Source organism: Orcinus orca, chromosome 5 (genome assembly GCF_937001465.1).
Source record: "Orcinus orca chromosome 5, mOrcOrc1.1, whole genome shotgun sequence".
In the NCBI taxonomy this organism is placed as follows: Eukaryota; Metazoa; Chordata; class Mammalia; order Artiodactyla; family Delphinidae; genus Orcinus; species Orcinus orca.
Genome location: NC_064563.1, coordinates 126382407 through 126407158, shown reverse-complemented (window position 1 = coordinate 126407158; position 24752 = coordinate 126382407). Strand labels below are relative to the sequence as shown.

The following is a 24752-nucleotide window of genomic DNA, read 5'->3' as shown; positions in this document are numbered from 1 at the left end:
TTCTTATGACAAAGTCTTCTTAAAAGCAGAATATATATACCTTTCTGTTTCCATAATGGCAGGACAAGCCTGTGATAGCCCAACTCCACTACTGGTAATAATTAAGAGGACTAGAAATAGCACAAATCAAGCAAAACAACAACAACAACAACAAAAACAACACTCCCCTAAGGCTTCTGGAAAGTAAACAAAATCAGGGATTGTGGAGGGGAATGAAAACTAGTTTCTTTGTTTTTTTTTTTTTTCACCCTCATTGCTTTGTCTAGAGGGCAGGTACTAGACAAGGAGCATCGAAGTGATTCTGGACCTAAAACACATCCAGAAATATAGAGGGTATGCTGGAAAGAAGCCAATACAGGTTGAATACTGTGGGGGTAATCCCAGACAGGAGTCAGAGAAGGAGACGCCATAATTCTGTAAATAAAACCACAGAAATCTCAGCCTAAAGTCTGAGCTTGGCATGCATAGAGCAGATACAAAAATGTATAGCAAAGGCATTAAGAAATCAACTGTGAGATGTGAATCCCTGATTACAGGGGGCAACACAGAACTTAGAGGTGATTATCTACTTAAAAATACATTTTTCCCATATGGTTTTCAAGACCCAGAGTCTGCACAACATAATATTTACAGTGTCCAGGACACGATGCAATATTTCTCAACATTCAACAAACCAGGAGAATATGACCAATTCTAAAGGGAAAAGACAATTAACATATGCACATCCCAAGATGATTCAGATGTTGAATCTACCAGATAAGAGATTTTAGAGCAGCTAATTTAACTATGTTACATGAGGTAAAGAAAAAACACATATAGAATTAATGAATATATAAGAAATCTCAGCAGAGAAACAAAAAATATAAAACAGAACAAAATTAGAAATTTAGAGCTAAAAAAATAATATCTTAAATAAAACAGAAACCTCACTGGATGGACTCGGTAGCAGAAAAGAGATGATGCAGTAAAGAATCCGTCAACTTGAAAAGCAAACAACAGAAATCATCTAATCTGAAGAACAATGAGAAATAAGATACATAAAACTGAACAGTGTCTCAGAGATCTTTGAGCCAAAACGTCTAAAGTGTGTAAGTAAAGTCCTAGAGATGAAAAAGAGATTAGGACAGGACAGATGTTTGAAGACATATGATAAAAAACTGCCAAATATATTGACAAATACAGAATTTACAGATTCAAGAAATTCAGTATACCTCAAACAGGATAAACCCAAAGAAAACCATACCTGGGCATATCCTAGTCAAAGCTATGAATAACAAAGATGAATAAAATAACTTGAAAGCAGCTTTAGAAAAATGACACATGGGCTTCCCTGGAAGCACAGTGGTTAGGAATCCACCTTCCAGTGCAGGGGACATGGGTTCGAACCCTGGTCCTGGAAGATCCCACATGCCACGGAACAGCTAAGCCCATGCACCACAACTGCTGAGCCTGTGCTCTAGAGCCTGCAAGCCACAACTACTGAGCCCGCGGGACACAACTACTGAAGCCCGTGTGCCTAGAACCCACGCTCCGCAACAAGAGAAGCCACAACGAGAAGCCCGCGCACCACAACGAAGAGTGGCCCCCGCTCGTCGCAGCTAGAGAAAGCCCGCACGCAGCAACGAAAACCCAACAGAGCCAAAAATAAATAAATTTAAAAAGAAAAATTAAAAAAAAAGACACATGGCATACATACAAGGGATAAATAATTCAAATTACCACGGATTTATCATCAGAAACCAAGGGGGCTAGAAGACAGTGGAGCCATATCTTTAAAGAAATGACAACCCAGAATTCTTCCCAGGGGAAAAAAAAATTCATCAGGAATAACAGAGAGGCCATTTTCAGATGAAAATTAAAAAAAAATAATAGACTCTATCCCTAACAAATATGACCTACAATAAACGGGGAAGAAATTTATTCAGACTGGAGGACAATAATATCAGAGGAAAATCTGAATCTTTAAGGATGGAGGAAGAGTAAAAGGAAATGGTAAAGATATGAGTAAATAACATTTTTTTTCCTCTTCAGTTCCTTAATATATCTATAACTCTTAAAACAAAAATCATCATAATTTCTGGTGAGATTCTCAATTAATATGAATGCAGATATAAAATACATATGATATTAATAATAAAAAAAAGATCAGTGTGGAGCACTTGTAAAGGCACCTATATGGTTGTCAGGTTTCTACATTTAATGTAAAGTGTCAGATAATTAACTCTGAGAGAACATGAACAGCTATTGAACGTTAAAGTACATCGAGTCAGAGATTAGTGCAGAAAATGAATAATTCATGAGGAAGACATATGGAGAGAGAGAATGGGAGAGAGAATAATGATCCCCCAATGATATTCATATCATAATCTCCAGACCTTTTGAGCATGTTACTTCACATGGGAAAAAAGAACTTTGCAACTGTGATGTAAAGGATGTTGAGTTGAGAGAATTATCCTGGATTACCCAATGTGGGTCCAATGTAATTGCAGGGAAGTCAAATATAGAGAAGATGTGAGGAAGGAAGCAGAGTCAAAGTGATACGATGCGAGAGAGACTCAATCTGCCAAAGCTGGCTTTGAAGTTGGAAGGAGACTGCAAGCCAAGGAAGGTGGGCAGATTCTAGAAATGGAAAAGACAAGAAAAGGGAATCTCCTGTAGGGCTTCCATAAAGAAACACAACCCTACGGACACTTGATTTTATCCCAGTGAGAATCATTTCCAACCTCTGACCTCAAGAGTTTAAAATAATATATTGTGTTGTTTACAGCAATAAAATTCTTGGTCATTAGTTATAGTGACAATAGGAAACTAAGAGAAGATAACTATAAATGTGTGCTGTGTCACTGAGCCTCAAAATATATGATACAAAAATCAACAGGATTACAGAGAGAGAAAAAAGTTCACAATCATGGTGGAGGATTTTAACAACCATCACTCTAATAGAACAAAACAAATTCAGTAAAGACACAGAAGATTAAAGAACACTAACACCCACCTTGATCTAATGTATATTTATAGAGCACAATATCTGCAGAATATATATGTTTTTCAAGTACATTATGTATTCAGTAGGTAGATCATACGCTGGGACATAAAATAAACCTCAATAAATATGAAAACATCAAAATCATATAGAATGTATTTTCTAAGCACAACTGTATTAAATTAGAAATAAGTAAAAGCAAAATATCTAAGAAAACAATAAATATCTGGAAGCTAAACATATCTTCATAAATAACTATTGACCAGTGATGAAATCACAAAGAAATGTAGAAAATATTTTCAACTGAAAGCCAAGAGAAAGACAACATATCACTATTTGTGGCATGCAGTTAAGATGCTACTTAGAGAGAAATTCCAGAAAAAGCTGAATAAACCAATATGCAAGACTTTAACAGCAAAGGAGGAGTGCATCTGTGATCAAAAAACAACTTATAGTTTGTTAGCAATCAGCCTTGAAAAATAGAGTATCCTAAGTACTGTATTTTAAATACTATACAATAACTTATGAGGATGTAAAATAATTCAACAAAACATCTTGAAATGAGAAATGAAATTCTCACTACATATGTGAAACACAGGACCATTAATATTAGGAATAAACAGATAAAAATCTAAGGTGATGTTGATCAATTACTTATAACTAATATAATTCAGTTTACATTGTGTTTTGGGTTAAACGCTGTGTAATAAAAGGCCACAATTTTCAGGATAAGCAACATTAAGACCATTAAACATATAGCACTGTGAAATCTCCCATAACCGCCACTAGATGTCTCTAATAACTGACTTTGGCTGCATTCCTTCTAAAGTTATGCATTACATACTACAAAATGAACTACTGTATTTTGATTTTCCCACGAAAATACATGTTTTTCAAGGCAGAAAAGTTGTTTTAATAAACATACACAATGAAAATAACTTACATTCAATATCAAGGTACATGCTTTTCTGGTGCCCTCCGATTCTACTTGCAGCTTCACAGTCATATCTCCCTGAATCTGACAACTTCACATCTTTAATATGCAGTGATGAGCTTCTGTGCTGCCCTCTGACTTCGATACGTCCATCTGGGCTCTGTTTACATTGATTCAGGAAAAATAAAGATTTTATGCGTATTTTGTGTAAAATGATGATGAAACATATTGCATTTATCATAGATACAATAAATGAAAATAAACTCTTACCTGTATTCATTTTTTATTTCAAAAAAGCAGTGTTTATTTATACTTTACTATTTTTAGCTAATCCATTTTACCAGCCCACTTGCTTACAGGAACACTGACTTGTAAGTAGTAAAAACTTAAACATAAGTTTTATCAACCTCTTTTATTTATTATGCTTTTTGCTTTTTATAAAGCTAGTATGTTCTTCTCGGAAGGATTCTGTTGTCTTTCAATTGTGTTCTTTACAAACATAGCAAAATGACAATAATGCCTATTCAATTCTGGCTAAAGCCTACCAGTGAAAATGATATTCCTGCTGTATTTTAGTTTTCTATTTCACTAAATAAGGAGAATGTATCAAGATGTATGACAATTAAAGACTTTAAGAGGAATTTATAGTTTTCATTTTTGAATGAATGCAACAGCATTGCTCATAAGCATAATTGGTACCATATGCATCATAGATACACTATTAAAAACACAGCATTCTTAGGAAGTCATTGGAAACAATATGGAAATTATTAATCACTTAACTCCACAAATATGACTCAAATCAAGGAATTGCTTATAATCCAATAACATATAGATTATATTTCAAATAAGAATTATTGTGTGCAACATAATTATAGAATTTTCTTAAATCAAATACCTTTATAGCACACATATTTAAAACAATAAGTTTATTCATTGAATTTTACTCTGTACTATCAAGAAATATAGTGAACTTTTAGCACTTTATAACTCATTGGAAACATCTGTTCTACCATTATTGAATTGATTCTTTTTAATATTTGAGGTTTTAGTGTTCAGCAAAATATTGTATATCATACATTCAACTGAAATATGTATGTTATTATAAACAGTATAATGGTTGTTTAATTTTCTATATGACAGATTTGAACAAATTTCAATACATGTGTGTACTTTGCATTATTAAAGTGATGTTTAACTATTTTCCTTTATTAATATTAAAAGACTATCTTAAAGCTCTTTTTCAAACATGTTGATTGGGGCACAATATGGTTACTTTTTTTTGCTTTTTAATTTTATATAGGAATGCAATCATTATACAATCCTATCACTCACTCATAATTCACTATCTGGAAAATGGTCTTCAAAAACAAAGAAATAAACAAAAGCATATTAGGGATGTATTATGCAACTTAGATCAAGATTTCTATGTCAAAAATATGTTCCCCACCACCCAAGTATTGCTAAAGAAATAGTAAGGTGAAGTTTTCAAGCAGAATGGCATTCTCTTCTGCCAATTTTGAAGAAGTTCAGTTGCCAAACCCATTTACTTAATTGAAAGAAAGCAAAATGTAAGAATCCACAGAAGTTAAAAATCAGAATGAATAAACCCAAAAGCAAAATGGACAATTGTTACACAAGGTAACTAACTGCTGTTCCATAACTAAATAGGTATTCTTTGGTCCTTATCTCACTGCAACTCTGTTCATCATTAAATCCTATTGAACTATATCCTTCCTTTCTTGTGTGCCGACTTCCCTTGACTTTCAAGACACTCACATGATCCTGATTTTTCTCCCAGTTTTGGTTGTAGTTTCCTTGGGTTTGGTTTTGGTTACAGCCTCCTTTCTTCCTCGGGGCCTCTGTATTCTGTCCTGGACTCTAGTGTCTTTTCAGTCAATACAATCCACTTAGGCACTCTTATCCCTGCCCACATCTACACTGATGATCTCTAGTCACTCTTTCTCCACCCAGGATCCTTCTTTCCCTGGAGCTACATAACTAAATATATCATATGCAGGGCAAGTCCATTTGATGTATATCTCAAAGTAGCATGTGCAGATGAATACATCACGCCTTACCCAGCATCACCTGTCCTCTCCCAGTTGTCTTCTATGAATGATACTAATTCTTTCCCATGCCCCATGCTATACCATGTCCTCAGTCTTGGATCAGTTGCTGAACATTTATTCATCTATTTATATTCTGAATAATGATAAATCTCAGTTTATCATCTTGCTCAACATTATGATTTCCAATTTTCAGCAACTGTGTTTCCATAGACCTATCTGCTCTCTGCCTCTCCATTTACAGTTTTAGTTGTGCTGCTAAGTTGGAAGGATATTGACAGGCGTCTCTGGATTTCAGAGAGAACAATCACATTCAGGCTGAATGTGACCAAAAAAGACTCCCTGACTCTGCAAAAGCCTTCAACATTATGTTATTTCCTATGTTTCTCTTAGCAAAAAATCATTCCAGCTGCAGAAATTATTTCTTGTGTAACTAAGAATAAGTCTTTTTTTTTAAAAGCAAACTTTTATTTCTCATAACAACTTTATGAAGGTTTCACATCCCTGGACCTCACACTCTATAATTACAAATAACATTGTATTGCCTCCCAAGTAAAACCCCAATCCATTAGCCTGATGTTTACGGACTTCCATATGGTATTACCTTTCTGTTTAAGCACAGTTTACAATTTGGATACTGTTAATTTGGATTCCACTTAATGTGAATTATTTGTATTGTCATGAATGTCCTGTGCTTTCTAAGAAGCCTTCACACATCTTTCTCAAATCTTTCCCCCTTTATCTCTTCCATATTTACGTGGCAGTATTCTACCATCATTCTTTCAATTTCTTGGCCAGATATCAATTTATACTCAAAATAATCCCTGGTTGACTGCTATACATACAGATATAATGTCCCTGTGCTTTTCTTGGGACACATTGCTTTTTCTAGTCTTACTGGAACTTCAGATTTTATCCTGCAGTTTGATATTATAGTTGTACAAATGCGAGAATATTTTTATGGTACTTTGTGTGAAAGTCACCCGGACTAGTACCTAGGACAGAACCATTACATTCTAAAATTTTTATAAAGCAAATTAAGATATAGTGAAATGTACATATAATTGAATAAAGGAAATGTAATCCTTCAGCTATACTTTACTATGATTAAAAACGTGACATTTAATACCTTAATTAGAATGTGGCAAGATACATTAATAATGATGCGAAGCAAATTGTTCCTTCTTTCATTAGGGAAAATATTGTTCTTTTGCACATTAAAAAGTAAATTTACCCACCTTAAAAATCAACAGGTACTTTTGTTATTATGATACGGTTTTTGACTTGTGGAAAACTATCCGTGTGTGTAAAGTTAGCATGCTATTAGTAAAAATGGTTTTATTTAAAATATATCTAAAATTAATAGAAATTCCGGAAGAATAGAATTTCTTCTGGAATGTGTGTGATTCATTGAGAAATTGTAAGTCATTTTCAGAGTTGGCATTGGCTTTGTAATAATGCACAATATGCATTGACTAGAAAACCAGTCATTTCTCCTCATTTCTGACATTCCAAAGGACATCTTTCTCTTTGTGCTACAAAAAGGCATTACACATATCTGAAAGAAAATTCATTATATCTTGGCTTTGATTCACTACCTACTGAAGATTCATTTAAGACATCTGATATTTGATTGAGACAGGTTAATGGGCATATTAGTTCTCCATCTAGTATTTTCAGTTTCTATCACTACACTAACATGATTAGAAAGTGTCTGACTGTACATTATTATTCCAGTCCTTTACAGAAGGACTCTCTGAAATTTAACTTGATATTATATCTTTTGCCTTTCTGGAAGGTCAGCTTAAGAACTGCTTGAATAGTATTTCAATATTTTGATAAAATAATTATTTATAGAGTTTATTGTTCTTTCAATAATCCCTTAATCAAATATCTATGTGATAACTACCATCTTCAGTTTAGTTCAAACATAAATATTTTGTTGTAAATTTTAACTGTTGGGCATTTGAATTTATATAATGTGTCCTGTTTATTTTTGTGGCTTTACCTGTCTAGACATTTACTGTCAAATTTGGGATCCAATTGTAGTGCACAACACATCTGAGTTGGACAGTATTCCTTTCTTTCTTCTTCCTCACACTCTTGTCTTTGAACCTTTTTAGAGTCATTGACCCTTTGGCCTTTTGAGAAAATTGTGGATCATGTCACTTAGTTACTCAACATTTTTTTCTGTATATGTGCACTTGTTTCACAATAAGCATCCAGGCGCTGGGGATATAAGCTGAGCAAAATACAATAATTTCCGCTCTTCATGGAATTTAAGCTTAACCAAGAAGACAGATATTACTTCTAAGACATAATACAAATAAACTCAAAAATACAATGTAGGATGGAACAGGATGGAAAGCCCAGAGATAAACCCACACACATATGGACACCTTATCTTTGATAAAGGTGGCAGGAATGTACAGTGGAGAAAGGACAGCCTCTTCAATAAGTGGTGCTGGGAAAACTGGACAGATACATGTAAAAGTATGAGATTAGATCACTCCCTAACACCATACACAAAAATAAGCTCAAAATGGATTAAAGACCTAAATGTAAGGCCAGAAACCATCAAACTCTTAGAGAAAACATAGGCAGAACACTCTATGACATAAATCACAGCAAGATCCTTTCTGACCCACCTCCTAGAGTAATGGAAATAAAAACAAAAATAAACAAATGGGACCTAATGAAACTTCAAAGCTTTTACACAGCAAAGGAAACCATAAACAAGACCAAAAGACAACCCTCACAATGGGATAAAATATTTGCAAATGAAGCAACTGACAAAGGATTAATCTCCAAAATTTACAAGCAGCTCATGCAGTTCAATAACAAAAAAAACAAACAACCCAATCCAAAAATGGACAGAAGACCTAAATAGACATTTCTCAAAAGAAGATATACAGACTGCCAACAAACACATGAAAGAATGCTCAACATCATTAATCATTAGAGAAATGCAAATCAAAACTACAATGAGATATCATCTCACACCAGTCAGAATGGTCATCATCAAAAAATCTAGAAACAATAAATGCTGGAGAGGGTGTGGAGAAAAGGGAACACTCTTGCACTGCTGGTGGGAATGTGAATTGGTTCAGCCACTATGGAGAACAGTATGGAGGTTCCTTAAAAAACTACAAATAGACCTACATATGACACAGCAATCCCACTACTGGGCATATACCCTGAGAAAACCATAATTCAAAAAGAGTCATGTACCAAAATGTTCATTGCAGCTCTATTTACAATAGCCCGGAGATGGAAACAACCTAAGTGCCCATCATCGGATGAATGGATAAAGAAGATGTGGCACATGTATACAATGGAATATTACTCAGCCATAAAAAGAAATGAAATTGAGCTATTTGTAATGAGGTGGATAGACCTAGAGTCTGTTATACAGAGTGAAGTAAGTCAGAAAGAAAAAGACAAATACTGTATGCTAACACATATATATGGAATTTAAGAAAAAAAAATGTCATGAAGAACCTAGGGGTAAGATAGGAGTAAAGACACAGACCTACTGGAAAACGGACTTGAGGATATGGGGAGGGGGAAGGGTGAGCTGTGACAGGGCGAGAGAGAGTCATGAACATATATACACTAACAAATGTAAGGTAGATAGCTAGTGGGAAGCAGCCGCATGGCACAGGGAGATCAGCTCGGTGCTTTGTGACCGCCTGGAGGGGTGGGATAGGGAGGGTGGGAGGGAGGGAGACGCAAGAGGGAAGAGATATGGGAACATATATATATGTATAACTGATTCACTTTGTTATAAAGCAGAAACTAACACACCATTGTAAAGCAATTATACCCCATTAAAAATGTTAAAAAAAATACAATGTAGGAACACCACAGTTTCATTTTGGGGGTGTTAATGGAGGGGTGGGTTAGAGTCAGAGGTATGTTCCTTGTTAAACCGAAGTGTGGATTGGGATCTGGAAATGGTGAAAGAGGGGTAGTGTTGTACAGAGAATTCTGGGCATATGCCACCAGAAGGCTTATGAGAGAACTGAGAGAACCCAGTAGGTGCAGAGAAGAGACTGTGAGAACGTGGGCTCTCCTGACATTGGGCAGGCTGATAGAGAACACATGCAGGACCCAAGACACATGCAGACACACAACAAATTTTACCCTTTGACTAAATGTTATTTTTTTCTCATTGTATGATATGCAGTTTTGGGGGAGCGATTCTTTTTATTATATATTATGTTTGAATTATTTTCAATGGCATTAAATCTCTATTGAATGCAAATTAAACAGCTTCAAATACATAGCAGTAGCAGCAAGGCAAAGCTGCTAAATGTATAAAAAAAGAAAACAGACTCTTTCCAAACATTATTGGCATTAATTTACCCAAACTGACTTCTCAAAATCATGATAAAGTTTCATTACATTCACTAATTTCTGCAAAGAAATTTAAGCAGAAAGATTGTCTTGCTCTTTTAAGATTTCTATATTTACTCTTAGTTTTAATGTCTTTTTCCTCTGGGCTTGATCCCACCTTCCTAAGTGTACTCCTATTTTGATGTCATGAAATAAACTTTTGTACAATCACCATTCCTCCTAGCAATGTAAATTGATGAAACAAAGAGTAATATGTCCAATAAAATTTCTTAACTTTTGTAGTTTCTTCACTGGCTCTAGGGCCCTTTTCTTCTCTTTGCACATACAGTCAGTAATTTATTCAACAAATAGGAATTGAATATAGGAATGAATAACTGCTAACACATACAATAGGTGATAGTTAGATACATACTAAATATTTTACATTTATTAGTTCATAATACTGCTATGATCCTCTTAATAGTGCTATGAGATTGGGACTAATATCATCCCCATTTTAAAGATGAGCAAAATGAGGCACAGAAACATTAGATAACTTGCCCAGGTCCCACACAGCTTATAAGTGATAACAGTGGGATGCCCAGGCTGTCTGGCCCTGGAGTTCATATTCTGAATTACTTTTGCCATATGGCTCACTACCTGGGCCATAACTATGTGGCTGAGTTACATACTGTACCATAGCTATGTGACCAGCACTATGCTGGGTTCTGAGGACAGAAAGATGGATAAGAAAGGCAAAGCCTTTAGTCTCAAAGGTTAAAAGGCTTAGAGGAAAATCATAAATTTCATCTGACATAGATGAAATTAAGGAAGAACACCTAGTACAGTCTACAGAGGTGAGGAACAATTACTTGCAGATATTTCTGCCTGAACAGGGTCCTGAAGGGTAAGTAAGGCAGCAGATTGGCTGCGTAATTTGCAGGGCCCACTGAAAACTGAAATGTGAGGCCTTTTGTTCAAAAGTTACTATGAATTTTAAGACAACCACAGCAGCACTTTAAACCCAATGCAGGGCCCTGCTGAGTGTTGGGCTCTGTGCAACTGTACATGTCACATATCCATGATGTCAGCCCTGGCCAAGCAAATAGGAGGAAAGTTAGGAAGGAAATGGGAACTACATAGGCCTGGACTAGAGGGGAAAATGACATGTTCAAAGAGTTGAAAGAAGCTCCCTAGAGCTGGCATATCCAATATAAGGTGGAGAGAGGTAAGATGTGAAGTGGCTGGAGAGACAGACAAGAATGCCCAAAAGAGTCTCAAAAGTCAAAGGAACATTGACAAAAACATGAAAGGATGCTCAACATCCTTAGTCATCATGAAAATGCATACCAAAACTCCATACTACTTCATGCCCCCAGGGATGGCTATAAACAAAAAGACAGGTAATAACAAGCATTGGATAGGATCTGGAGAAAATGGAACTTTAGTGCACATGTGATAGGAATGTAGAACGGTGCAGGTGCTTTTGATAAAATGTCTGACAGGTACTCAAAATGTTAAACACAGAGTTACCGTATGATTCAGCCATTACACTCCCAAGAGAATTAAAGATCTATGTCCACACAAAAGCATGTACTACATAAATGTCCATAAGAGCATTATTAATAAATCCAAAAAGTGAAAGCAACACAAATATCCATCTACTAATGCATGGATAAATAAAATATAATATTTCTATATAATGAAATATTATTTGTCAATAAAAAATATGAGGTACTTACACAAGCCACAACATAGATGAACCTTGAAATCACTATGCTAAGTGAATAGAAGTTAGTAATGAAGTCCGCATTTTGAACGCTTCCATTTATACAGAATTTCCAGAACAGACAAATCTATAGATACAAAAGTGATTGCCTAAGGCTGGCAGGTGGTGGTAAGGTGACAGTCAAGTGGAGCGGGACTTGTTTTTTGAGGTGATGAAAATGTCCCCAAATTTATTGCGTTGATGATTGCACAACTCTGTGAATATACTAAAAGGCAATTTATTTAATTTTACCCTTTGATGGGTAAATTGCATGCTATGTGAATTATATGTTAGAAAATATTAAAAATTAAAGCCAAAAGAAAGAATGAGTGTTCTATAAAGAACTGGAAAGGATAGGCAAGGTTTCGGGCAAAGGAGTAGGGAGAATGCATTTGTTATTTGAGAGCATCATTCATGCCTCAGGGTAGAGAATAACTTTGAAAGGGGAAGAGAAAACACCAAGAAACATACTGCAATGATAGTGTTCTGGGAAAAGGTAGAGGTAGATGAGATGGAGAGAAGTGAGTGCATTCTAGAAACATACTGAGGAAGAATCCACAGCATTCAGTGAATGTTTAGATGGGAGCTGGTGATGAAAGAAAGGAGGAAAAGGATATTTTCAAGTTTCTGTCACAGATCCCTGGATGGGAAATCTGATTTATTATTAGTAGATTGCTGTAGGTATATAAAATTATACATATATATGCATATATTCACATTTGACCATAACAAATCATATTTTAATAACCAGCATACATTATATTCCATATTATATACCCAGTACTTTAATATTTGAAATTGAAATGCTATGATAATCAGGCCAAAAGCAGAATAAACTTTTCAGATATTTTAACTCAAAAAAATTAGAAAAGGTGAATTGCAACTGATAATTGTCAAAATGCTGGTTTTCAGAATATGACCTGAATATTCTGTATTGGTGCCTGTGCGTGCTGCCTTCTTTACCTTAATAGTAGGTAAGACCAGAGACTACAGAACCAAATGGGAAACTTTACATCCTGTTTGCGCCATCTATAAGCTTTGTAACTTGGAGTCAACTACTTAATTTAGCTGTACCTCAGTTTCTCTCTCTGTATAATGGGTTTAAAAGTACAGCCTTTATAGTATTATGAGGGAGATTAATGATTTGAATATTTGAAAAGAGCTCAGCACCTGGCAAATAAATTGGCACAAAACATCTGATATCCAGATCTAAAAGATAAATATGTGAGTTTACACAATATCCATTTCATTGTGAGGTCCAAAGGCATTCTGTCTCAAAGGGAAATGACACCTCTCCTATCTTCTTACTTAACAGTGCATTACTGTTGCTAGACTTTTCTCATGATTCCTTGAGCCACATGCCAGTTATTTATTTATAATATTATAAAATATTTATAATATTTTATCAATGAAAATATGTAAGATAGTCAGTAAAAATAACAAAATTAAAATTAGGATGAAAAGCTACTATAGGACAGCCAAATTACTAAATAAATGATAAAACATTTCACATATAAATGATTAAATTGCCAAATAATGAGATTTATATTTTATTTCATCCATAATACTAATAACAAATCCCTAGATATTGAATTTATCTGTAATTGCCACTATGTTTGTGGATGGTTTGACTGTATCCTTGACCCTGCCCTTCATCAGAAGTACCTTCCCTGCTCAAATGCCATGACTTTGGTGTCAAAAGCCTTGTCTTGTAGGCTTTATACAGACATAGGCTCTGTGTCACTATTCAATGGTTTTAAATTTGTGGATTCTAATGACTATGTATCATTTCCAAAATGTATATATTAGTTAAAGCTGTATTAAGTATCCTGACCCCATGTCTATATCACTATTACTTATGGTCATTCATTGTGATTGGAGTTCTAAGCAAATAAATTAGGAGAGGAATGTGCTTGTAGTATGGCTGATCATTTTAATTTTGGCAACACTGTTGTTGACTCTGAATGACAAGATACTTATTTTTTTGTTGTTTCTTGAGTGTATGTGCAATTTTAATCAAATATGAAGATAATAGAACAAAATATGAAGATAATAGAACAAAATATTTGAGTGTTGTTCAGAAAACTCAGGACATAGGAATTCAAGCCATAAGTATGGGGCTAGTGTAGAAAGCCAGTAGGCTTTCAATCCATTTAAAATGTCATTGCTTCCCCCAAGGTTAAGAAACCATGAAAAAGAGGTTGATCACTATTGTTTCTGAATTTCCAATTTTTCTGTATATCCTTCATAATGGAAAATAAGCAAAGAAAGAAAGCTCCTTATTAAAAAATCAATAAGGGATAAAGAAGCCAAGAAGAAACTTAAATCTAAAAGTTACCTCCTATCTTGAGTTAAAATTTAGTTTCATGGCACACAAAAATGAGAAGATAGAAAGGAAGTCTGAAAGAATGAGGCACATTATACACTGAAATTCTTCCTATTCAACATTTATTATAAGATGGTCAGGTGTATTGTGGTGATTTATGCACATAATTGAACTTACCTTGTGAATACTGATATCACATTATTACACCATAGTGCTCTGGAAGTAACATAATGACTAAAATATAGACTCCATTGTTTCAAAGCTTTGAAGAAGCCATAGGTTTGGTTCAATGTTTTTTTAATTCAGATTTTAAAATGTTTTTCTTTATAACAAACATAACCAATTGGAAAACAGATGAAGTGCAATACTAAAAATATTAGAATTGGAATGGCATAACATTGATAATGACTGAGGCTGTGATAGAACGTGGGGTTTCATTATACAATTCTCCAGTCTTTGTTTTAAATATACATCACACATTTTATCATGGGAATTTTTAAACAGCATAACCAAGATGGGATGTGTTCCTTCATCCGATTTTCTCAATTGTTAGAACATACAGAGCAGAGCAGAACCCAAATTAAAGTCTAGAGCATGCTGCTACAGCCTACTTACAAACCCATAGATTTTTGTATTGAAAGCCCTGAGGTTTTGCTGTCATTATTTTGCAGAATTATCACAGTGCAAGTTGCCTAATACACAGTACATAACTTTTGTGTAGCCTCAGTGCTAGATACATGATAAATGTTATTATAATCAGTGATGTAGTTAGTAACAAGTGTCTCAGCGGTAAGGCAATCTTGTCCAAATTAGAGACAAATGAAAGATTTTTGCAAAGCAAAAAGCACAATATGCAACAGCAATTAGTACAATAATGTTAAATGAAATGTTTAAAAAATGCCTGACACATAGTATATATTCAATGTTAACAATAGTTATTATCCTTTTCCTATAGTATATCTTTATACAAATTCCTACAACATGTTCTGTAAGGGAAAAACTACAGTGTGAAGAAATACAAAATATTTTGGGAACATTCTTTCTTTGCTCTATCTAGTGAGACAAATAAGGGCCCTGTTCTGAGCCTTCTTTGGCCAACACTCACTCAAAGCATGAAAAAGACACAGGACTGCTCTAAGTATATGTATGTTTTCTTCCTGTCTATGTTTCATTTGGATAAATTGTATTTTTCTGTCTTTGATTTTACTAGAGTTTTCTTCTGCAGTATCTAATCTTCTGTTAATCCAATCCAATGTATTTTTTACTTGACATTTTTTTGATCTCTAGAATTTTGATTTAGTCTTTTACTTTGTCATGTTTCTCTGTATTATGTTCATGCTTTCCTTTTACCTTGTAGTACATATGCAGTATATATATAAAAAAAAAAAGATGTTCCTATCTACTGTTATTTGTGTCAATGGATCTGTTTCTATTGATTGATTTGGTTTTTTCCCTATTATGGGTTATATTTTCATGTACCTTGTATACCTCATAATTCTTTATTGGATGCCAAACATTGTGAATTATATACTTTGAGTTACATGAAAACAGTTTTATTCTTTTGAGGCTTTTAAACTTTGTTAGGCGAGCTGGGAGCAATCTTTAGTTTAGGACTAATTCGACCACACTACTGAAGCAACATACTTCAGTATTCCAGTGGTTCTTTCTGTGGCCTTGCATAGTTTCCTCACACACACATACACTTCTCAATACTCAGCTAAAGACTCTTGGGGAAAGTGCTGAAGATCTCTGGAGCTCTATCTGTGTGAATTTCTTCTCTACAGGGCTCTCCCTCTCTGGTACCCCATCCTGTGATTTCTAGCACCCTAAGTCATTCAAACTCAGAACACTGGCTCCTCAAATGAAAGAGTCAGACTCTTCATCCCTGTGCTACAGCCTGGAAACTCTCTACAAAGTACACTCTACCAATCGTAGGGGTCACATCATTTGTTTCTCTCCTCTCATGGATCAATATGCTATCCATCATGACATAAATTTTGTCTGTTGTCATTGTTTAAAGTCAGAGTATAAATCAAGCCCTTTTTAATCTAATATGGAAATATACGTTCTAACAAGTATTTTAAATTGTCACTTAACATCAGAAAATGCAATGCATTTACCATCTAGTGATCAACGTTTGTCACATATATGAGAATTCTTATGGTATACAACACATCGCTATTAACTGCATCGCTTTTATCAGACTAATACCACAAAGTAGAAGAGTACCTGGAAATGTATGTGTATATTTTTCCTTCTTTTAAAAAATCACATCATTTCAAATACATATTAAAGTATATACAATGTAGGATATATAAGAAATGTTATGAAAATAATGTGTATAATTACTGTCATATGTACTGGCAGTGTTATAGCAAATATATGCTCCTTTTTTAACACACAGCTATGCTGAGTGACTCATATACTTTACTTCAGTGCCTCATTTTAGGTGGGAGGCTCAAGAAGATAAAAAATATTTCTTATCTCTGCGTTTTGAACTCTTCTCAGGCTGTCTTACAGTCTGACAATTATGCAATTAACCTAATTATTTTAAATAAAAAGCACTTTATTTATTGGAAACGTTTTATATTATACATGCACATAAACACCAAAAACTAACAATACATAAAAAACACAGTTTAATCAAATCATTTTGCTACATAGACAAAGAAACAAGCTACCTCTAAAAGATGGCTAAAAATTAAAACTGTGTATAATATACACGAACTCCAGTGAGCTGCTTTAGTTTGGTTTTGGTTTTGGATTTTGTTTGCTTTGTGGTAAAGTATCTATTCATAAAGAAAAGACAAATTAAAACAAATACTGCATATACAAACTAAACTTTTTATAGTTTAGAAGTCTTCAATTAAATGAGAAGGTACTCTCCAGAAAGGATCTAAGTTATCAAGATAATAAAATAATGCATAGGAGAAAGAAAGGTGGAAATGTTAACAAAATTTATTTTTTACCAAACTACAAATGGTGTATTAAGACACTTTCAAAGTGTGGAATAAATGAATCAGTGATACAACTCTAAACCATAGAAAGGAAAAGATACAGTGTGGTCTTTGTCAAAACATTAAAAGAGAAGGTAAAGCCTATATTTCTATATTATATTCTTTTATAATAAAACAAAATTACGGCTCAGACAGGTCTGTGATGAATCTTTACATTGATATGTATCAATCATCAGGAAATAAAAATTTACAGACATTATCATTAAAGGGGGGCATGGTGTAAACAGAGAGCCAAGAAGCAGAGACGGTCTGGGAAGTTATATTACCTTTGCTACAACAATCAAAAATGATAAGAAACAGCCCTCAACAAGTTTCTAATTGTGTGTTGGGATATGCAGGTATGGGATGTGTAGTAAATAATTATACTACAGGGCAGCTTGTTGTAAATTATATGAGAAGGTGTTAGAATAGTGTATTTCTTAGCACAATGTGCTATCTCAAGATGCTGATCAAAACAGCCAGCCAGGGACTTCCCTGGTAGCACAGTGGTTGGGAGTCCACCTGCCGATGCAGGGGACGCGGGTTCATGCCCCGGTCCAGGAGGATCCCACATGCCGCGGAGCGGCTGGGCCCGTGAGCCATGGCCACTGAGCCTGCGCGTCCGGAGCCTGTGCTCCGCAATGGGAGAGGCCACAACAGTGAGAGGCCCGCGTACCACAAAAAAACAAACAAAAAAAAACAAAGAGCCAGCCAGGCATGTTTCTGTAATATAGGAAAAGGAGATCCAACATCTCTCTATGGTACACACAGGAAATGTGTGCAGTTCTATTGCTTGCTAACCTCCTGCTTCTATAAAATTTGTCTATGGAAACTCTTTAATTATCACCATTTCTATCATTTGGTCTCAGAGGATATTTAATTTATGAATAAGCAAACTATTAATTCACTAAGCAATCAGAGGATATATAAATTTATTCAAATTATCACTGAGTATGCTACTATTTCTTTAGCATTATGGTTTTTTTCTTTTAAATTTTTGTCCCAGTAGCTTCACACCTCCTATGACTCAGATAGATGCAGTGTACTTCAAAACTGAATGCAAATATCCATATAGTAAGTCAACTCTAGTGTTCTGTACACAGTTTAAGTTCTTATCTGGTTTCAGATTTTGTAATTAAAAGAATAGTGGTCTGCAATTTATACTTAGTTTACCTAAAGAATTCAACAATTAACCTAAACACACACATAGTTAAAAATCAATAGTCTTACTACATAGACTTCAGGTTGGCAATCAAGGACTCTCTCAGCAAACTCAAAAGTGCTGGAAACTGCAATTAGTACATCAAAGATTTGTGATAGTTTTCACTACACTTATGACTCACAATGTACATTCAAAGTTGTAGATGGATAAAGTACATACACTATTGAAAATCTTCCAGCACCAAGGATTGATGGAGGAAATGTGAAATCTTATTTGGTTGAAATTAATTGATCTTAATAGTAGGATTTGAGGAAAAAGTGAAGGTAATAGAGATTTGAAGAATGGCCTATCATATAGAGCAGTGTAGGTAATAAAAGGGATTTCCAAATGATATGAGAAGCTATTGGAGGCTTCTGAAAAAAAGAGTGATATTATCTGACTTATTTCAAATGGACCAATTTAGATATTTTAATGAGAATAACAGGGAGCAAAGGTGAATGCATTAAAACCTCTTAAAAGTTATTGCAATAGTCTAGGCAAGTCACTATGCTGGCTTGGACTAGAGCAGTAACAGCTGTGTTTTGAGAAATTATCAATTTTTTAATATATTTAAAATAAGGCTAACAGGATTTACAAAATTTGAATGTGTGTATAACAATCAATAAGTCAAAGATTACATAAAGAATTTTAGGCTATATTACTAGAGGGAAGGAATCACCATTTAATGAAATTTGGATGACTGACGGAGAAGCAGAAGTAGAGATAATGTATAGAGTTGGACTGGATACTTTCAGTTTAAGATACTTATTTAATATCCAAATGGAGCTACCTGGTAGACCACTGGATACAGACAACTAGGATTTAATGGAGAGGTTCATGTTTAAAATTTGGATTTTACTGAATCCAGCTGGTAATTAAAGCCATGATGAGACTAGATGAATAAGTCAAGGGAACAAACATAGTTAGAGAAAGGAATCCAAGAATAGACCCAAACTAGGGCCCTTGATAATTTAGAGATCAATTAGAAGACAAAGACTGATAAGAGAAAAAACAGGAAAGTATACCATAAGCCAAAGACCATGCAACAAGCAGAAAAGATCATTTAATTGGATCAATGCTTCTCTTAAGCAGAAAAGTAAAATCAGGACTGCTAATTTGTGATAAAATTTAGAAAAGTGAATGCTATTAGTAACAAGCTTTCCAAAGGGTTTTAGTGGAGTCATGTGGTCAAAGCCTGACTGGAGTATATTCAAGAGATAATTCTAGGAAGAATTTAGAGAGAACAAGATTAAACAACATTTTGAAGGGATTTTGCTATGAATAGAGGATAGAAATCAGATGGGATTTGGAAGCCAAATGTAGTAGCTATCTACCTTTCTGATATTTGCACAGACAAAAATATATACTCATATATGAAGGATATGTGGGTATAAGTATAATTAACCACACTGTGCATTTCATATCCATGACTCATTTATTTTGGACTGGAAGCTTGTACCTCTTAATCTCCCTCACCTATTTATTTCTTCCCCCCACCCAATTCCCCTCTGGCAACCACCTGTTTGTTCTCTGCATCTGTAAGTCTGTTTCTGCTTTGTTATGTTTGTTCATTTGTTTTGATTTTTAGATTCCACATACAAGTGAAATAGTATTTTTGTCTTTCTCTGTCTGAATTATTTCTCTTAGCATAATACCCTCTAGGGCCATCCATGTTGGCAAGAGTTCATTCTTTCTTTATGACTAAGAAATATTGATATGTCATGTCTCCTTTATCCATTTATATATGGATGGGCACTTAGGTTGCTTCCATATCTTGGCTCTTGTAAATAAAGGTGCAATGAACATAGGGATGCATATATCTTTTCAAATTAGTGTTTACATTTTCTGTGGATAAATACCCAGGAGTGGAATTGCTGTATCATACAGTAGTTCTATTTTTAGTTCTTTGAGGACCCTCCATACTGCTTTTCATAGTGGCTGCACCAATTTACATTCCCACCAACAGTGCACAAGTGCTCCCTTTTCTACACATCTTCTCCAACACTTGGTATTTTCTGCCTTTTTTTTTCTTTTTTTTTTTTTTTTTTGCGGTACGCAGTCCTCTCACTGTTGTGGCCTCTCCCATTGCAGAGCACAGGCTCCGGATGCACAGGCTCAGAGGCCATGGCTCATGGGCCCAGCCGCTCTGCGGCATGTGGGATTTTCCCAGACCGGGGCATGAACCCGTGTCCCCTGCATCCACAGGCCGACTCTCAACCACTGAGCCACCAGGGAAGCCCTGCTGCCTTTTTGATAACAGCCATTCCAACGGGTGTGAGGTGATATCTCATTGTGGTTTTGATTTGCATTTCCCTGATGATTAGTGATGTTGAGAATGTTTTCATGTGCCTGTTGGCCATCTGTATGTCTTCTTTGGAAAAATGTCTATTCTGGTACTCTGTCCATTTTTAAAATTGGGTTGTTTGGGTTTTTTTGATGTTGAGACGTATGAGTTATTTGTATTAGATATTAACTTCTTATCGGATATATGGTTTGCAAATATCTTCTCCCATTAAGTTGGTGACCTTTTTGGGTTTTGATAGTTTCCATCTCTGTGCAAAAATTTTTGAGTTTGATATAGACCCATTTGTTTAGGTTTGCTTTTGTTTCCCTTGCCTGAAGAGACATATCCAAAGAAATATTACTAAGATCAATGTCAAAGAGTTTACTGCCTACATTTTCTTCTAGAAGTTTTATGACTTCAGGTCTTACATTTAGTCTTTAATCCATTTTAAATTTATTTTTGGGCATGGCGTGAGACAGTAGTCCAGTTTGATTCTTTTGCATGTACCTGTTCAGTTTTCCCAACACCATTTAGGCTATCTTTTCTGTATTGTATATTCTTGCCTACTGTGTCATTGATTAATTGACCATATAAGTGTGTGTTCCTGTTTAGGCTCTCTATTCTGTTCCATTGATCTATGTATCTGTTTTTGTGCTAATACCATATGGTTTTGATTACTGAAGCTTTGTAGGATTGAAATCAGGGAGCATTAAAACTGCAGCGTTGTTATTCTTTCTCAAGATCATTTTGGCTACTTTAGGCCTTTTGTGTTTTCATACAAATTTTAGAATTATTTGTTCTAGTTCTGTGAAAAATGCCATTGATATTTTGATAGGAATAGAATTGAATCTGTAAATTGCCTTGGATAGAATGGTCATTTTAACAATATTAATTCTTCCAATCCAAAGATATACTGAACCCAGTATATCTTTCCATCCGTTTGCATCATCTTCAATTTATTTCATCAGTGTTTTATAGTTTTCTGAGTACAGATCTTTTATCTCCTTAGTTACATTATTCCTATGTATTTTATTATTTTTGATGCAATGGTGAATGAGATTGTTTTCTTAATTTCACTTCTTGATAGTTTATCGTTAGTGTACAGAAATGCAACAGATTTCTGTATTTAATCATGTGTCCTGTAATTTTACTGAATTCACTGATGAGTTCTAGTAGTTTTTAAGAGGCATCTTTAGGATTTTCTATGCATTGTATCATGTCATCTGCAAACAGTGACAGCTTAACTTCTTCCTTTCCAATTAGGGTTGATCTTATTTTTCTTTTCTGATTACTGTGTCTAGGACTTCCAATACTTTGTTTAATAAAAGTGATGAGAAGAAGCATCCTTGTTTTGTTTCTAATCTTAGAGAAAATGCTTTCAGCTTTTCTACTAGCTGTGGGCTTGCCATATATGGCCTTTGTTATGTTGAGGTATGTTCCCATGAAACCCACTATATTAAAAGTTTTTATCAAAAATGGATGTTGAGTTTTTTTCAAAACCTTTTCCAAATCTATTGAGAGAATATGATTTTTATTTTTCAGTTTGTTAATGTGGTGTATCACATTGATTTGCAGATATGGAACTATCCTTGCACCCCTGGGATAAATACCACTTGATCATGGTGTATGATCCTTTTAATGTATTGTTAAATTCAGTTTGCTAATAGCTTGTTGAGTATTTTTGCATTTATGTTCATCAGTGATATTGGCCTGTAATTTTCTTTTTTGTGATATCTTTGTCTGGTGTTTGTATCAGGCTGATTCTGTCCTTGTAGAATGAGTTCAAAAGCAATCCTTTCTCTGCAAATTTTTGGAATAGTTTGAGAAGGATAAAAGTTACCTCTTCTCTAAATGTTTAGTAGAATTCACCTGTAAAACCATCTGGTCCTGGACTTCTGTTTGTTGGGAGCTATTTTATTACTCACTTAATCTCATTGCTGATAACTGGTCTGTTCCTATTTTCTATTTCTTCTTGGTTCAGTCTTGGAAGATTATACATTTATATGAACTTGTCCAATTCATGTTTTACTGGCATATTTAATTGTTCTTTATAATTTATTATTGTCCCTTGTATTTTGATGGTGTTGGTTGTAAATTCTTTTTCATTTCCAATTTTATTTATTTGGGCCCTCGCTCTGTTTTTCTTGATGAGTCTGACTAAAGGTTTATCAACTTTATTTATCTTTTCAAAAAACCAGCTCTTAACTTCATTGATCTTTCCATTTTTTTATTCTCTATTTATTCATTTCTATTCTGATATTTTGACCTCTTTTCTTCTGCTAACTTTGGTTGTGCTTGCTCTTATTTTTCTACTTTCATTATAAGTAAGGTTAGGTTGTTTATTTGAGACTTTTCTTGTTTCCTGAGGTAGGCTTCTATTGCTATAAACTTCCCTCTTACACTACTTTTGCTCCATCCCATGGATTTTGGATTGTTATGTTTTTGTTTTCATTTTTCTCCAGATATCTTTTGATTTCTTCTTTGATTTCTTCAGTGATCCATTAGTTATGTTATGTTACGTTATGTTATGTTATGTTATGTTATGTTATGTTATGTTATGTCATGTTATGTTTGGATTCCTGTTGCTTTTTGTGTATATATTACAGATATTTTTGGTTTGTGGTTACCATGAGTTTTATATATAGCAATATATAAATATACATTATTTTAAGTTGATGATCTCTTAAGTTCAAATGCATTTTAACAACCTTGCACTTTTACACCCCACCCCACATGCTTACTGTTTTTAACATCATATTTTACATCTTTTTGTTTTGTGTATCTCTTAACTACTTATTGTGGATTTAGATGGTTTTATTACTTTTGTCTTTTAACCTTCTTAGTAGCTTTATACATGGTTGGTTTACTTACTTTACTGTATATATGTCTTTACCAATGAGATTTTTTTCCTTTTAGAATTATCATATTTCTAGTTGTGGACTTTTCTTTTTTGCTTAGAGAAGTCCCTTTAACATTTATTTTAAAACTGGTTTGATGGTGCTGAACCTTTTTAGCTTTTGCTTGTCTGAAAAACTTTTGATCTCTCCATCAAATCTGAAAGAAAGCCTTGCTAGGTAGAGCATTCCTGGTTGTAGGTGTTTCCTTTTCATCACTTTAAATATTATGCCACTCTTTTATGGGCTATGGAATTTCTGCTGAAACTCATGTCAGCTGATAGACTACATGAGTTCCCTTGCGTGTAACTTCTTACTTTTCCCTTGCTGCTTTTAATATTCTCTCTTCATCTTTAATTCATGCCACTTTTATTGCAATGTGTCTTGATGTGATCCTTTTTGGGTTTATCCTGTTTGAGACTCTTTGTGCTTCCTGGACCTAGATGTTTGTTTCCTTTCCCAAGATAGGGAAATTTTCAGCTATTATATCTTCAAATATATTCTATGCCCATTTCCCTCTCTCTTCTCCTTCTGGAATCCCTATGATGCAAATGTTAGTACACTTGATGCTATCCCAGAGGGCTCTTAAACTGTCCTCATTTCTTTTTATTCTTTATTCTTTTTTCTGTTCGCTTCAGTGATTTCCACTATTCTGTCTTCCAGCTCGCTTTTCTGTTCCTCTGTATCATCTAATCTACTGTTGATTCCTCTATTGTACTTTTCATTTCAATTATTATATTCTTCATCACTGTTTGGTTCTTCTTTATATTTTTTAACTCTTTGTTAAAAACTTCTAACTTCTCATTCTGTTCATCCAATCTTCTCCCAAGTTCTTTGAACACCTTTATAATCATTAATTTGAACTCTTTATAGGGTAGATTGCCTATCTCCACTTCATTTAATTCTTCTTCTGGGGTGTTATCTTGTTCATCTGTTTGGAACATATTACTCTGTCACCT

General features: G+C 34.4%; 1 protein-coding gene across 2 annotated transcripts in view; it reads right to left on the bottom strand.

Moving 5' to 3' along the window:
* Positions 1–24752, bottom strand: part of NCAM2 (neural cell adhesion molecule 2) — a 489746-nt gene that overhangs the window by 123321 nt on the left and 341673 nt on the right. For both annotated transcript variants that reach the window (XM_033418066.2, XM_004264467.3), the window contains exon 9: positions 3927–4077. In XM_033418066.2, the coding sequence (XP_033273957.1) occupies positions 3927–4077 (151 nt within the window). The remainder of the gene's footprint in view (positions 1–3926; positions 4078–24752) is intronic.